At 54.4% G+C, this 15,022-nt stretch overlaps 2 protein-coding genes and 3 non-coding genes across 5 annotated transcripts; 2 read left to right on the top strand and 3 right to left on the bottom strand.

The window, feature by feature from the left end:
* Positions 1-3,523: 3,523 nt before the first annotated feature.
* TRNAS-GCU (transfer RNA serine (anticodon GCU)) lies at positions 3,524-3,605 on the bottom strand. The gene has a single exon. It is a non-coding gene; the product is annotated as a tRNA-Ser (tRNA).
* A 1,241-nt stretch (positions 3,606-4,846) lies between these two features.
* Positions 4,847-4,918, bottom strand: TRNAA-UGC (transfer RNA alanine (anticodon UGC)). The gene has a single exon. It is a non-coding gene; the product is annotated as a tRNA-Ala (tRNA).
* Positions 4,919-5,236: 318 nt separating this feature from the next.
* On the bottom strand, positions 5,237-5,308 carry TRNAP-AGG (transfer RNA proline (anticodon AGG)). Its single transcript has one exon. It is a non-coding gene; the product is annotated as a tRNA-Pro (tRNA).
* Positions 5,309-5,830: 522 nt separating this feature from the next.
* Positions 5,831-11,806, top strand: FTCD (formimidoyltransferase cyclodeaminase). Its single transcript, XM_053948410.1, has 14 exons — positions 5,831-5,997; positions 6,757-6,940; positions 7,293-7,421; positions 7,534-7,622; positions 7,840-8,019; positions 8,108-8,245; positions 8,538-8,669; positions 9,326-9,387; positions 10,066-10,195; positions 10,306-10,467; positions 10,850-10,893; positions 10,974-11,112; positions 11,393-11,488; positions 11,658-11,806. Exons 1-14 carry the CDS (start codon positions 5,944-5,946, stop codon positions 11,742-11,744), a joined length of 1,626 nt encoding a protein of 541 aa, XP_053804385.1. The 5' UTR covers positions 5,831-5,943; the 3' UTR covers positions 11,745-11,806.
* Positions 11,807-13,164: 1,358 nt separating this feature from the next.
* Positions 13,165-15,022, top strand: LOC128791062 (nematocyst expressed protein 4-like). The gene is made up of 3 exons (XM_053948411.1): positions 13,165-13,261; positions 13,509-13,810; positions 14,715-15,022. The coding sequence occupies exons 1-3, from the start codon at positions 13,243-13,245 to the stop codon at positions 14,769-14,771; spliced, it is 378 nt and encodes a 125-aa protein (XP_053804386.1). The 5' UTR covers positions 13,165-13,242; the 3' UTR covers positions 14,772-15,022.

Genomic DNA, 15,022 nt, shown 5'->3' with positions numbered 1-15,022 from the left:
TTCCGTACTTCCGTACTTCCTTCCTTCCTTCCTTCCTTCCGTACTTCCTTCCTTCCGTACTTCCGTACTTCCGTACTTCCTTCCGTACTTCCGTACTTCCGTACTTCCGTACTTCCTTCCGTACTTCCTTCCGCACTTCCGCACTTCCTTCCTTCCATACTTCCTTTCTTCCTTTCTTCCTTTCGTTCTTTTGTTTTGTTCCTCTCACCTGGAGTATAAGTCCTGCTTGGAAGGCACAGCAGATTTTAAAAGCAAAGTGATCATGGGCTCTGAAGTCCAGCCCCACAGATGACACACACTAGCTGATTTTGTGCAGGGAGCTGACTTCCAAGAGGCCCCCATCCCACTCTTTGGATAGGGTGGTAGCAGTGAGCCAGAAGGTCACAGATGTCCTTCCTTGTGATGGAGTGACATAGTCAAGACAGGGTTAATTACAGTAATTACAGGCTCTGGTGTGACACTGGGGATGGAGGATTGCTCTGCTGGAAGCCTGTTAGCTACTAAACATCCCAAACTTCTCAACCTGCACTTAAATGTGAATCACCCTCACAGCTGGGAGAGGGAGTTGCTTATGTGGTCCCAAGCAGGACATGATGAGCCATCATGAGCTCTAGAGGCAAGGAAAGTTTGAAACAGGCTTTTCCTTTCACACCAGCAGAGCCCAATTGACAGTGCAAACATGTCCTGCCCTGGAATAAACCCTGACAGTACTGGGACACATGTACTATGTGCGTGTGGTGCTGTGAGCATCCTGTTAAAGACGTGCCTTGTGGGGTTTGAGGAGTTCTTGAGATGACTTGGCCACAATGGATCGGACTGAATGGTCCCTAGTGACTTCTCTCTGCCTGCCTGTCAGGGCAACAAAGCCTTTCCAAAGTTCTGAGGTAGAACTCAGCTATTTTTTAACATCATTCTGGAAGAGAAAAAAAGAAATCAGGGAGAAGCAACCTGGCAGCTCCTGGACTAAGGCAGGACGCTGTGGGTTCATCATTCATAATCTCCTAAATGGTGACTTGGCAAGCAGGAAAACATGAGGTTTTAGTTTAAGTTTTACTGTGCTGCTTTTTGCACCACTCTTGAATAATAAATTGGTGCCACAAGTGCACCTTGGACCCACAGCCTGAGAACAAAACCCTTCTTCTACCAATCTGGTTTGTTTGGTTTTTTTTTGTTCTGTGTCTCTGTGCACTCCCATTTTCTCAGGAAAACAGCCCTTCCTGGGTGACTCCCTTGCAGGCTTCCAGGCACAGGGTGGGACATTCGGAACTACAGCCTCACTGTGTGTTTCAGTTTTGCAATCTAGTTTAAGCACTTGAAGTTCTGCTCACATTGGACCATTATGTCCTAGAATAATATCCATAGATGCAGTGATGCTTGGGATAAATGTAATGGGGCACTCAGAGGGGAAATGTTGTCAAATGTGAGCAGATCTGTAGACTGAAACAAGTCCTTTTCCTAGAAAAGACAGTAGGAGAAACAAAAGGCACATGTTAGGAAGTTAAAATAATCAGATCTGTGTAGTGATTGAAAATTTAAAAAGGAAAACAGCAGGGGAAAGGGCAGATATTTGGGAGATACACAAAGACTGAATTTTCCAATCCATATTCATTTCAGGGAATGAGCACTTTCTGCTTGAGATGTGACTTTCCCTGGATGAACCTCAAATATGAGAAAATTTCACTAAATGAAACATGTCAGATCCATTTTCTTAACTTCTGCATGGATCCAGGATGTGTGGCCACCTCAGCCCTGCTCCTTCCTGCAGGTAAGGACACAAAAAACATGGCCCAGGATCAATAATCCATGTGTTTCCCTTCCTATCACCAGTCCCAGTAGCACTTTGCATTTTGATTTCCAGTGACCCAAGGGCTGGATGTATCCGAGACTGACTGGAGGGCGGGAACTTGCCCCTGTCCTAAAATTTCTTCTGAAAGCCAAAGGCATGGGCACATCTTGGAGCAGCAACAGACCTACAGCATCCCATCTCCAAGGAATGTCTGCATCCAGGGCTCTCACTCAGGGCTTGCCTCCTGGCAGCAGGACAGTCAGGGACCACTCCCAGATGGCTGATGGATGAGTGGGACACCCCAGTGCCAGAAGGCAGAACTTGATGCAGCCAGACCCAGGCACAGATCATCCTGGCTGCCTGTGTCCTTGCCAAAGCAGACTTGGGGTGCTTTGGGGCCACTCTGTGCAGCCCTGGGAGCCCAAGGGGTGCCACTAGGGAGAGTCAGGCTCCAGATGCCAGTCACTGACCCGGGGCTGCAGATGATCCAGTTCCATGCTGCCAAAGGATCCCTGTAATTGCCAGGTCCCTGGGTGGGCTGATGCTCCACAGCACCCCTGACAGTGACGCATTCCCTTCAGGAGGACTCGTCACCACTCACCAGGACAGGGACATGTGTGTGCCAGGGCAGTGTTGAAAGGTGTCCCAAGGGAATCAGTGGGGATCCTCTCCTGGCTGCCTGTGCCTTGCAAGTCCCAGGTCCCATCCTATCCCCTGCCATACCTCTGCACCCACCACTCCAGTCCATTTCATCATCTCCAGCCGCAAGTTGGTTTCTGTGCAGGGCTGGACCCAAACTAATGCATTTTTTCCCAGGAAATCTCGCACAGATCCCTTGCAGGGCACCTGGCTGTCTAGGCAGGGACATCCCCCTTTCCTGGGGTTGCAGACCTGGCCAAGCATCACAGAATCTCATGGCAGTGGAATGGGATGGGGCCACTGTTTCCCAGCAGCCTGGTCATGGCTCCTGGCTCAGGAGACACTGATGAAGGGAAGCAACTTCTCACTGGTCCTCAGGGACATCTTCCCAAGGCATGGGAAGGAAATGTAGCCACAGTGAAGGTCAAAAAGGTGTGGGCAGCTAAGCCTGAGCATCCTCACCTTTCTTTGAAGCCATTGCATTGCTTGGTCACATCCTCATGAGTGGAGACTAGAGGGGAGAATGGGAAAGCACTGGCAAGACTGGCACGATACCTTTGCCCAGGTGCCTCAAAGCACAGACTGCCAAATGCAAGGCTTTCCTCTCTGCAGGATCACTGAGATTTCAGAAGCATTTTTACCTCTTTCCTCTTCATCTTGCCATCGCTCATGCTTTCCCATCTCCAGGAATCTCCACTGTGAGCACTGCTCCAGGCACAGGAGGGAGGTGCCAGTGCACAGTAGCTCTGCCATCCCCAGAACAAGCACCTCTGGGACACGCCAGAGACTTCCAGGGCAGCATCCCTGAGGATGTCCAGTCCTGACCTTCCCTGCCTACAGTTCAATACTCCTGGAGAAGAGGCAATGGGATGGCAGGAGAGAGGGTGGCAGGTGGGCTCAGGCACCCTTCTTCCATGGGGCATTGCACAGAAGGGCCACACCAGTCCCTGAGCTACCAGGAGCAGGTCCAGCCCGTGGGAGCAGCAGTCCAGAAGCAGGTGTGATGTGTATTTAACACAGGAGAGCAAAACACGGAGAGCAGGAAGATACAGGGCAAGCTGCACCAAAAGACTCACTTGACATGAGGGCTCACACACCCAACAAGGGTGGGATTTGGACCCACACATGCAGAACACAATGGATTAGCAGTCCATTGCCTTAACCACTCAGCCACCTCATCCTCTTTGATGATCCTTTTTTTCCTTAGTAAAATTTGTTTTAGCAGATTTTTTTTTTTTGGTCCTTTCTTGCTCACAGCAATACTGGAGCTGGTTCTTCAAGGTGTCCTTTGGTGAGCAAGGCTGGGCAGGCACAGCCCTGGCAGACCCTTTCACAGCAGGGCAGGGAGACAAGCAAGCATTTGCAATTAATTTGCCCCTCTCCCTGTTCCCTTCTGTGTCCATGGGGTGGCAAAGGGTAACATGGCATTTATTGTTGCCATGAAAACACATGCACCAGGCATCTCCATTACGCACCCACACCCAACCTGTGTCCAGAGGGTTTTCCTATGTGATTCCACACCAGCTGTGCAAAGTAATAGGGAAGATGGGAGGGGTCCAGACAGCATATATTGTATCTCTTATTTCCCAAATTTCCTGGTTTCTGGAAACTGTTTAGGCCAGCTCTCCAATGTGAAGTGAGAAGGGAGAGGAAGCAGAAGGAAACATTTTATCCCCAGATTAGAGTCACGGGGGACAGAGAATTGGGGACTGACTGGGTGCTCAGAGCAGGACAAGGACGCCCAGCAGTGCCCCCAGCTTGGGACAGGGAGGAAAAATACTCCCCCAGGTTGAGGCACCACTGAGAGTTGAACCCAGGACACCAGCTGAGCAATGGCACCCACTGGCCCTCCTGACAGTGGGTGCTCCTTAAAACACCTGACCCTCTGCCTACCTCTCTGCCCACAGGTTTGGGGTTCCCCAGCTGCAAACACCATCTCTTTTTGCTGCTGGGAACACTCCCAGTGCTGACGCAAGGCCCTGGCACAGGAAGCCCAGCACATCCCGTAAGCACTACCAGCTGGTTTGGCGGTCCTCAGATCCTACAGGGACATGCTGCCCCCTCCCTTTGCCCTGGCAGAGATGTTCCAGCTGCCACTCTACACTGCCCTGAGGTGACAGCTTTAGTCTCATCTCCCTCTCTGGCTGCTCCCCCCTATCACCAATAGTCACACAAAGACAATAGTCACCCCAAGAGACACGGTGAGCCCTGTGGGGAAGGCACTCTGGGTACCTCCACACTCTACAGCACCTAGGTAAGGAGAGAGATCTCCACTAACATTTCCTTGCCGCCTGCCGTGGGGTGCTAGGAGGCGATCTCAGGTCAGACGTGCTCGCAGGCAGCCCCGGGGATTTCTTGTGGGGCATCTGGGGAGTCTGTGGGGGCCCTGTATGTGGAGGGGTCTGGAGAGGCAAAAGGACATGGAGATGCTGGGAGTTGATCCCAGGGCCTCTTGCATGCAAAGCAAGCGCTCTCCCGCTGAGCTACATCCCCCTGACACAAGGTCTGCCCTGGTGTTCTCCTCCCTCCGAGAAAATGCCTGTGTCTGCTGCCTCCCCCTGCTGCCCAAGCTGGGGAAAGGGGGTTCAGGTCTTTGCAGGCACTGCGGTTCCCTTAGGTGTCATTGGAGTGGTGAGGGGGTTGGAAGACGGGGAATAAGTGTGGGGCAGAGCAGGGAAGTAATTTTCCAGACCCGAGGTCATGTAAGGCTGCAGTGGTGGCCCGGGCGGAGGTGGCGAGTGCGAGTGTGAATGTGAGGGTATGTTTGCAGCATATTGTGTTGTGGCCATGGTGTGGGATGCCCAAAAGGAAGGGCTCGTCCGGGATTTGAACCCGGGACCTCTCGCACCCTAAGCGAGAATCATACCCCTAGACCAACGAGCCAGGGTGCACAGATTTGTTTCACACTCTCTCTATGGCTTGGGACATCCCAGACATTTCCCCACTTTCTGGCAAAATGCAGCATGGTGCAGCCTATGGCCACCATGCCCCCCGTGCCATGAGGCACCAACGGTGTGATGGCCAAGGGGTGAAGGCATTGGACTCGAAATCCGATTCTCTGTGCAGGTTTCAATCCTGCTCGCAGCGGTGATGGGTTTTACCCGCTATCCATGGTGAGGGCCTGTGTGGAGCTGTCCCCTCCACTAGGAACAGTGGTCATGTTGCAGTGACTTGTCTGTACCATGTGGTAACCACAGTCTCTTGCTGACTGCAGCAGATTTTTTTTCCTTCATCTTTTAATTGGGGCTGGTGATTGCTGCCATCTGGCCCCACAGAGCCCTTGTGCCCGGAGTTGCTCCAAGCACAGCAGGGCCAGTATGATGGTGTTTATCCAAACCCTTTTCTGTACCCTGGCCACAGATCGATTCAGTTAATGAGAAACTCTGGCTTGGGAAAGAGGCAATGTGCTGGCTTTTGAGAGGATTTCGCTCTGCAGCGGGACGGGAAAGGGCAGGAAACCCCCAGGGTGTGTGAAGATTCAAGCCAGGGGCTGAGGGCTGCAAGCACACCGTGGGACCATGGCCAAGCTGGTGGAATGCGTCCCCAACTTCTCAGAGGGGAATAACAAAGAGGTGAGGGAGTATGTGGAAGGGCTGAGGGGTGGGTGACAGCAGGCTGCTGACAGCCAGGTTTCCCCCTGCAGAGTGGTACCCACTGCTAGACTCTGCCATGCCTCCTTTGCAGTGCCGTGCACTTTTCACTACTTGGCTAGTGCCAAAAATGCCTAAAGATAGCTTCGGCTCCCTTATGGCACCTCGATGAGAAGTAGGGGCTGAGACCTCTTCCACCTTTGCCAGCGGGTTGCTGTAGCACCAGGTCTGGGCTTGGTCTGGGATACCCCAGACCCCAGAGAAATACTGCTTGCAGTTGTTGTGCCAAAACACACTGTCAAGGTTAATGGAGTCTGTCCTGGGCATCAGCCTTCAACTGAACTTTGTCTCTGCCAGTGGCAGGAAAATTTAGCAAACCCAGCATGGCTGTAAAAACACAGTCTCCTCCAGGGAAGAGGCTTAGCAGAGCCAAATGCATTGGGAAGCTAGTGGGCTGATGTATCCTCAGGAACAGCAATTTGTGGTGGTGCTGTGACATGCAGCAGCAGCCAGGTGTCTCTCCCCCACCATAGCGAGTTTGGGGAGCCAGGGGTGCCCCAAACCCCCTGGGTGGGAGTGGGATGCTTGTGCAGGGCTGCATCCCCACTGATCACGGAGCCATTCTCAACCCCATCACCAGTGGGAAGGGGGAGAGCTGAGATACCCCCTCTCTTGAAAAGCCATGGCTGTTGTATAGTCCCAGCCATCTCAGCCCCCTTGCTCCCATCTGCTGTCTGGCAGGTGATTGATGCAGTGGCACAGGCCATCTCCCGGACGCTGGGATGTGTGCTGCTGGACGTGGATGCCGGCGCCTCCACCAACCGCACTGTCTACACCTTTGTGGGGTCCCCTGAGGCCGTGGTGGAAGGGGCATTGAGCGCAGCCCGTGTGGCTGGGCAGCTCATTGACATGAGCCAACACTCGGGTGAGTCTGGGAGAGGCCCTGGGGCTGGGCTGGCACAGGGGGGACTGCCGTACTGCTGGGACCAAGCATGGCACTGGAATAGGGTCTGTGGTCACAGGGCCAGGCCCAAAAGAGTTTAAGAAGTGTTTGCAATGCTCTCAGGCACATGGTGGGATTGTTATGGCTGCCCTTTGCAGGGCCAGGAGTTGGACTCAATGATCCTGGTGGGTCTCTTCCAACTTGGGTTAGTCTGTGATTCTATGATTTTCTCACAGCAATGGTGTCCAGTCTGTAAGAGTGTGCAAAAATGTGTTCTCCCTCCTTGTCTGCTTATTCTTCCCACCTCCCCTTCCTATATCTGCCCCGTGACCAGGTGAGCACCCTCGGATGGGGGCCTTGGACGTCTGCCCCTTTGTGCCAGTGAGGAATGTCAGCATGGAGGAGTGTGTCACTTGCGCCCACATTTTCGGGCAGCGCTTGGCAGCAGAACTGGGTGTACCTGGTGAGTGAGGTCAGGAACCTCTCTACATTCCATCCTATCCTGCATGATTCCAACTGTTGGAGAAAGTGCCAGCCCCTGCCTGACGGTGCTCACCCCCAGCTGTGTCTTGCAGTTTACCTGTATGGAGCGGCAGCACGGCACGAGAGCAGGAAAGCCCTTCCCTCCATCCGTGCCGGGGAGTACGAGGCGCTCCCCGAGAAGGTGAGCCTGGTGGTGGCACAGGCTGGGCAGACCTGACCTGTACTTCCCTGGCTTCAGGGAGCATGCTGGGGGCTGGTGTAGTCCCTTTGCACCAAGAGGAGCTGGTGACACAAGTGGTCATAGCAGATTCCAGCTGGGGAGGCAGATGCCGTCCTTGGGAGGGTGGCATGTGCTCCTGGGTGGTGCCAGCCCACACACTCTCTTCCCTCCTCCCCAGCTTGCAAAACCAGAGTGGGCTCCTGATTTTGGGCCCCCAACTTTTGTCCCCCGGTGGGGAGCCACAGTGACGGGCGCCCGGACCTTCCTTATTGCGTACAACATCAATCTGCTGTGCACCAAGGAGCTGGCTCACCGCATTGCCCTCAACATCCGTGAGCAGGGCCGCGGCCCCAACCAGGTACCTCAAGAGCACGGGCATGCCAGGAGCACATCTGCCTGCCCCCACACCTCCTGGGCTGTGCCCTGAATGTGGCAGTTGTTGGCAGCCCGGGCGCTTGAAGAAGGTGCAGGGCATTGGCTGGTATTTGGAGGAGGAGAACATGGCCCAGGTTTCGACGAACCTGCTGGACTTTGAGACCACGCCACTCCACACCATCTATGAGGAGATCTGCCGAGATGCACAGGTGGGTGGCCTGGGGTGCTTGTTCCCAAGGGGGCTTCCCAGAGAATGTCTCCCACTAAGTTTTCTTCCCCACTGTCAGGTCAGGCTTTGGTTTCTCTCATGCTTAGCTCAGCCAAAGTGCTGAGTGTCACAAAACCCCCAGAAATTCAGCAACTTGCTGCAAGCCCCCAGCTCCTCTGTTGAAAGCTTTTCTGTGAGCTTCCCATGTCCTGGGAAGGGATGAGGACCACGAGGCTGAGGTAGTTTTGGCAGCAGGGCTATGGGGAAGATCACATTTCTGATGTCCTTTGCAGGAACTGAATCTCCCTGTGGTGGGGTCTCAGCTGGTAGGGCTTGTTCCCAAGAAGGCCATGCTGGATGCAGCTGACTTTTACATCAAGAAGGAAAAACTCTTCATCTTGGAGGAGGAACAGAAGATCAGGCTGGTAATGTAGCTTCTCCTGATACCAGCACAAGGGTGGGATCGTGGGAAAGACACATCCTTACCCCCCCCACCATCCTCCCAAAGTGGCACTGAGCAGAGATTTGGGACTGCTCAGGCCTCAGGCATGACACTTGTCTCCAGTGTGGATTTTGCGGGGGGACAGCAACTGGGACAAGTTGCTTTATTGTGCTGAGGTTGCCGAGAGGGCACAGGGAGCAGGAACCGCAATGCATGAGGACTGAGTGTGGGTAGCAGCTGCTTGTCCTGCCTGCATGGAGGTCAGGAGGGGAAGGAGGTGTACCCAGAGCTCAAGGACAGTGTGTGGCATTATGGGAGGCTGTCCCAGGATGGGGAGTAAGCTGGAAAGGAGGAGACAGGCTCTGCTGTTCCACTGCCGGAGGGAGGGATTTTTCCAGCCTGTGGGGAATGTGCTAGATAAGAGCAAGCTAATGATTTATCAGTACAGCTCCCAGTCATTCGGAGGTGACCGCACACCACCCCCGAGTCTGCAATGGGATGGGCTGGTGGTGCCAGCTGTCCTCTCCCTGAATGGTGGCCCAGTCCCAGCTGACTCACCCATGGTTAATTAGCAGTGGGGAATGAGGATACAGCAGGACTTATGTGACAGGGCTGACACAGTGGTGCTGCTCCTTGCAGGTGGTCAGTCGTCTGGGCCTGGACTCCCTGTCTCCATTTCATCCCCGGGAGCGCATCATCGAGTAGGGACCCACATCCTACTTCTTGTCATGGTGCCCATTCCTTCCTGGATGGGGGGATTCTCATGCCTGTATCCTGCACTCAGCTAGTTTTGGGAGTGGTGGCTGCTCCCAGCTCCTCTTTACCGCCTGGGGACATCTCTGCTGGGTGTTGTGCAAGAACAGGGTGGTCCCTGCTCCCAAATGCTGACGGCTGTGAACATGGAATGGAGGAAGTCCAGGTTGCTTCAGCAGGCAGTAGGAGCAGGTTTTGTGGCCAGATTTGAATGTTAAATTCCTTACCCTATCCCCATAAATTTCACTGCCTCTGGTTCACATGCTGCAGAATCTTGTGTGAAACATGAGTCTGTGGGGGGAAAGGAAGGGAAATCCATCCACGAGGTGAAGTCCTTGTCACCCTTCCTGGGTCATGGCTACAGGGGCATTTCTGTCCCACCAAATGCTACTTGCATCAGCCCAACCTGGCTAATGCAGAGCAACTCCCACACCACCTGTGTTCACCAGATGTCCCCATGGGGTTCCTACTCCTTACCCTGACCCTCGGGCTGAGTTTTTTTTTTGGCTTAGTCCCCTACTCATTCACGGGGTTGATGCTGGAAAGGGCAGTGCTGGATGAGAAGGGTCTGGGTGGTGGTGGTGGTGTCCCTGCGCCTGGAGGGCTCTAAAACACCTGTGCTGCAGGTACTTGGTGGAGGCAGGAGAGGTGGACAGGGGGCTGGTGGCCAAGCCACTGGGTGCCTTTGTGCGAGCAGTCGGAGCGAGATCAGCAGCACCAGGAGGAGGCTCCGTGTCTGCAGCTGTGGGAGCCCTGGTATGTGCCCCACACCAAGACAGAGGCCTGGGGGTCCTGGGTGTGCCCAGGGGAGCTGGCACAGTGGTTGCAGTGGGCACTCTGTCCTACTGGAGTATTTACCCTGGCAGGGAGCAGCACTGGGCAGCATGGTGGGGCTAATGAGCTACGGGAAGCGGCAGTTTGAGGACCTGGACCCCATCATGAGGAAGCTGGTCCCCCCTTTCCACCAGGCCATGGAGGAGCTGGTGGCAATGGTGGATACCGACTCCCATGCCTTCAGCAGCTATATGGTGAGGTCCCACCAGAGGCATCCTGCAGGGAAACAGGAGGTTTTTCCAGCTGGGAGGAGGGCTGGGATTGCTGCCCTCTGGATTCCTTAGGAGCAGGGCTCTGACCTTAGAATCACAGAATCATTAAGGCTGAAAAAGACCTCCAAGATTATCAAGTCTGACCTTCTACTGAGTACATCCATGCCTACTAAACTATATGGTAAAGTGCCATTTCTGCTTGTTTTTTGAACACTTCCAGGGATGCTAAAGCCAGGGCCTGGGGAAGGGACATCGTCCCATAAGGGAGTTTTGCAAGAGCACGGGAGTTGTGGGACCTGCCTCGACCCCCGATGCAAGGCACGGTCTGGATGATGTCAGCAAACATGCTTTTCTTTGCCTGCAGGAAGCCATGAAGCTGCCCAAGAACACTCCTGAGGAACAGGAGAGGTGAGCTGGGCTGGTGGAGACGGGCTGACTGTGGGGGCACAGCCACCCAGCACTCAACCCAGGGCTGTCCCCCCTCCCAGGCGCACAGCTGCCATGCAGCAGGGGCTGAAGACAGCCATGGGGGTGCCCTATGGCCTGGCAGAGAAGGTGAGTGGGCTCTGGCCCGCTCTGAAGGAGCTGGCACGACACTGCAACCTCGCCTGCAAATCTGACATCCAGGTATGGCCCCAGCTCACACACACTTGTCCTTCAAGGTGTTCCCTCATGTCCTGACCTCCAGGATACATCTCTCCAGCTGTGCTTCCTAAACTGGCCCGTGGCTTCCACCCAGTAATTCTTTGGTAGCCACTTCCTGAGAATACCAACAGATTGGAAAGCGCTGCGTGCTGCTGGGTGGCTCAGGGTGGGAGTCCTGCAGCATAAGGGTCTGACCTGCTTCAGCGCCATATGGTGGAGCTGGTTCACTAGGACAGCTTCTCGCAAGCCCGACTTTTCCCAGGTGGGAGCCAAAATGCTGGAAGCGGCAGTGTTCGGAGCTTACTTCAATGTCATGATCAACCTCAAGGACATCACGGACGAGAAGTTCAAGCTCGTGGTGAGGCAGGTTGCGCGGGCACCCCCTGGCGGTGCGGCTGAGGGGTGGCAGAGATGGTGGTGACGCCTCGGAACCCCTCGTGCCCCTTTGCTGCCGGCAGGACGCGTAGGGTGCACGATGGCTCTTCTGGCCTGTCGAGTGGCAAATTACTCATCTTGTCCCCACACAGATGTCACAGAAGGTGTCCAGGCTGCTGGAAGAGGCGAAGCAAGGCTCGGCAGTCGTGCTGGCACTGCTGGACAAGCGGGTGGCCTGAGAAGGGCTTGGGAGTGCTCTGGGGGTTCTGCCAGTGGCAAATACATCTGGGAAATACTCTTGTCCCTGCCTAGTCTCTGTTGGTATTCACCTCTGGAGAGCTGGTCTGCTCAGGCACATCCAGCGTCATATCCCCATGCCTTTCCGTGGACAAGGGGGATTTTTGCTGTCTGGCTCCATCCTCTGATCCCTGGGGCGACTGGGTAGAGGATTGGGTTGGCAATGCCTGGGACCACAGTGATCCTAACAGAAGGGATGGCAGGATCCCTGTAGCACTGTCTGCAAGGAGATCCCTGTGCATGAGCACCTCCTGACCCTGCACAGTCCCTGTGTCCAGAAACCCGCATGAAACACCCTCCTACCTGAGACCTGGGGCAAGACCTGGCACAGTCCCTTTCTGCCAGGTGTCTTTCAGGCTGTTTGTGACCATTCCAACCTGTTGAATTGCCTAGGAAGGGAGCACTGCCAAACATGAGGCACCATCAGAGGTGTTAGCAGGGAGATGGGGTGGGTTGAGATGGGAGAAATCCTACACCCTCCTCATAGATCCTCCAAGAGGAAAACCTGAAAATCAGGGCACCCAGCCCTGCCTCCTGTCCCTGTTGACTGGGTGTGTTAGCAGATACTCTGTCCTCCACCCGCACACCGTGGCAGCACCCTGAGCAGTGTCAGCCCCCCACACCCCACTGACTGTGGGAAGGTCACCCCTGTTCCTAGACACTGTGCCTGAGTGGGGAGCACCGAGTCAGGGTTCATGGTGGGATCAGCTGACTCACTCCATCCCTCCCTTGACGCCGGGAGCTGGAATTACCACCCTGTGTTTATTATCCCCTTTGTGGGACCTTTGTGCTGGCTGGGAGTGGCATGTTGACGTTTCTCGCGTGCCCATGGTGACAGTGCAGTGTCACCTCTCTGGTGTCACCCCTGCCTGCCGCACCCCTGCTCACAAAGGGGCAGGGCCCCGCTATTTAACGGATGCCCTACAGCTAGGAGAGCCGTGCCAAGGACTGGGATCCCGAGTGCTGCTGGCGTTGCTTCTTCTGGGACCTTTTCCACAGGTTTGGTGAGTGCAGGGCAGCACGTGGGCAGCAGGAACATGGGCACCCGTGGGCCAGGGTGCACTGTCCCCATGGTGGGCACTGCACCCAGGCACGTGTCCCCAGTCCCTTGTGGCCCACGAGGACACGGACTCAGCACCAAGGCTGGGCCAGCGTGGATTTATTTCTATTAACAATGGAGACAATGTGCCTGGGCTTTGTGGGTGCATGGAGAGGGGGGGGACAGTTCTCTGGAGGTTGGTGCTGTCACCAAAGGGACAGAATGGCATTTGGGGTCTGGGGGAGGGCATGGCATTCTGGGGGAAGCGAGCATAGTCCCTGTGCTGGGGGCAGACATGTGGGACAGAGGATACAGGTCCCAGCTGCTGGCCAGGTGATGTCCCATGGCAGGAGGTGACTGATGGTGCCTGTCCTTCCCTTTCAGCTTGGAAACCATTGAGGATGTGTGACCCCAACCAAAGTAAGGGGCTGTGGGGCCAGGCAGGGCTGCAGGTACCACATGCTCATCAGGGCTTAGAGGGGAGCTCTATACCATGGCCACACACACCTGGGAGGTTTATCTGAATCCCAAAGGGGTGTGGAGTGTCCTTTGTCAGGAAGAGGTAGACTGGGGTGGGCCCTTTGGGTGGAAGGGTACACCAGCTCCCTGCACTGTCTCTCTGGGGAGAGCCTGTCTCTACTCACTAACAGGCTCCTCTTCTTCCTAGACCCACCACAACCGTACCTTGCAGTATGCCCTCCCGCCCCTCCAGGATACCCTGGTCCTGGCACAGGCTCCTACCCTGGTGGCATTGCAGTTTGCCCTGCTGCCCCTCCAGGACACCCCAGTCCTAGCACAGGTCCCTACCCTGGCAGTGTGGCAGTCTGCCCCCCACACCCTCCTCCACCTGGCCAGCACCCCCATGGGCACCCCCCGTTGGGGCATCACCCCCACGGGCACCAGGAGCACCATAAGAAGCACCATAAGAAGCACCATAAGAAGAAGCACTGCAAGCACCATGAAGGCAAGGTAAGAGTAGGACAGCAGTGAACCCTTCCCTAATTCTGCTGAGGACCTCCTCCAGCATACCACAGCATCTGGCCTAAGCAGCTGGGACTCTCCGCTCCTACCCTGTAGTGGCTGGAGCAAACTGCCCAAACATCAGTGGCTTTTTTTTAGATGTGGAAACTCGTTAGAATAATAAATAGGCAAGAATGAGTCATAATAAGTGAGTAATTTGAAAAGCAATCCATGAAATTCCTTGAAGCCATTTAAAGTGGCTTGGGGCACACCATGCAGTGTATTAAATCCCAGGACTTTGTCCTGCTCACTTAAGTGCAAGTCATGCCCCCATAATGGACATTCACTCAGTGTCTTGCAGCAGAGGAACTGTTTGGCTCCTCCTTAAATAAAAAACAAAAAACAAAAAGCAACCCCCCCCAAAAAAAAACAAAAACCCCGCCAAAAAATCACCCCCCCCAAAAAAAAAAAACCAAAAAAACCCAAACCAAACCAAACCAAACCTCACAAAAAACCAAACCAAACCAATTCCCTGTGCTTAGAGTAGATTCTGCAGAAAATACCATTCCAGGGATGGGCACCATCCTGAGCAAGTCTGAATGAGGAACTGCTAAACAAGGCCCCATTTCCAACATTGGAGGCGGGAGCATTTCTCAAACAAATCCTACCAACAGCTCCTCTCACTGGGAAACAGCTCTGGAAGTGACCTGTTGTGACGCTGGTCCTTGCTGGCAGAGAGCAAGACCTTTCTGAAATTTCCGTTATTGACCTTAAGAGTCTCGTAAAAAAATAATAAAAAACCTCCAACCCTCCCACAGTATGGGGCAGCCACCACAGGGTCACTAATCCATCTCAGGAATGCTGTGACAGAGGCTCGTTTCCCTGCTGTCCTAAAGTTGTTTTCCTTCCCCAGCCCTCTGGTGGCTCGTGCAGCTCAAGCAGCTCAAGCAGCAGCTCTGACTCTGACTAAAGGTCTGTCATGTCCCACCTGCTCTGTGGTGATCAGCAAAACATGAGGTCAAACTCCTCGTGGGAACCCCCTGCATGTCACTCCCCTCCCCCACCCTTTCCCTTGGAGCAGTGTTTTGTCTGCTGAGTGATTTTTCTTGTGTGTAAGAGATTGTAAATCCTTTGACCTGGAATCTCCGAGTCAATGGACAACATTTCCACCCTCTGTCTTTTGGGAGAGCCTGCTGAAAGTCATCATATGCTGTTTTCCAA

The sequence above is a fragment of the Vidua chalybeata genome, chromosome 7 (genome assembly GCF_026979565.1).
Source record: "Vidua chalybeata isolate OUT-0048 chromosome 7, bVidCha1 merged haplotype, whole genome shotgun sequence".
Lineage (NCBI taxonomy): Eukaryota > Metazoa > Chordata > Aves > Passeriformes > Viduidae > Vidua > Vidua chalybeata.
This window is presented reverse-complemented; position numbering and strand designations above follow the sequence as displayed.

Bases quoted from the DNA above. Each gene is read 5' to 3' on its own strand.
- LOC128791062 (XM_053948411.1), top strand. The intron at 13,811-14,714 runs GTAAGAGTAGGA...TTCCTTCCCCAG, and splicing joins GCAAGCACCATGAAGGCAAG to CCCTCTGGTGGCTCGTGCAG.
- FTCD (XM_053948410.1), top strand. From the start codon at position 5,944: ATGGCCAAGCTGGTGGAATGCGTCCCCAACTTCTCAGAGGGGAATAAC. The intron at 6,941-7,292 runs GTGAGTCTGGGA...CCCCGTGACCAG, and splicing joins TGACATGAGCCAACACTCGG to GTGAGCACCCTCGGATGGGG. The intron at 8,246-8,537 runs GTGGGTGGCCTG...TGTCCTTTGCAG, and splicing joins AGATCTGCCGAGATGCACAG to GAACTGAATCTCCCTGTGGT.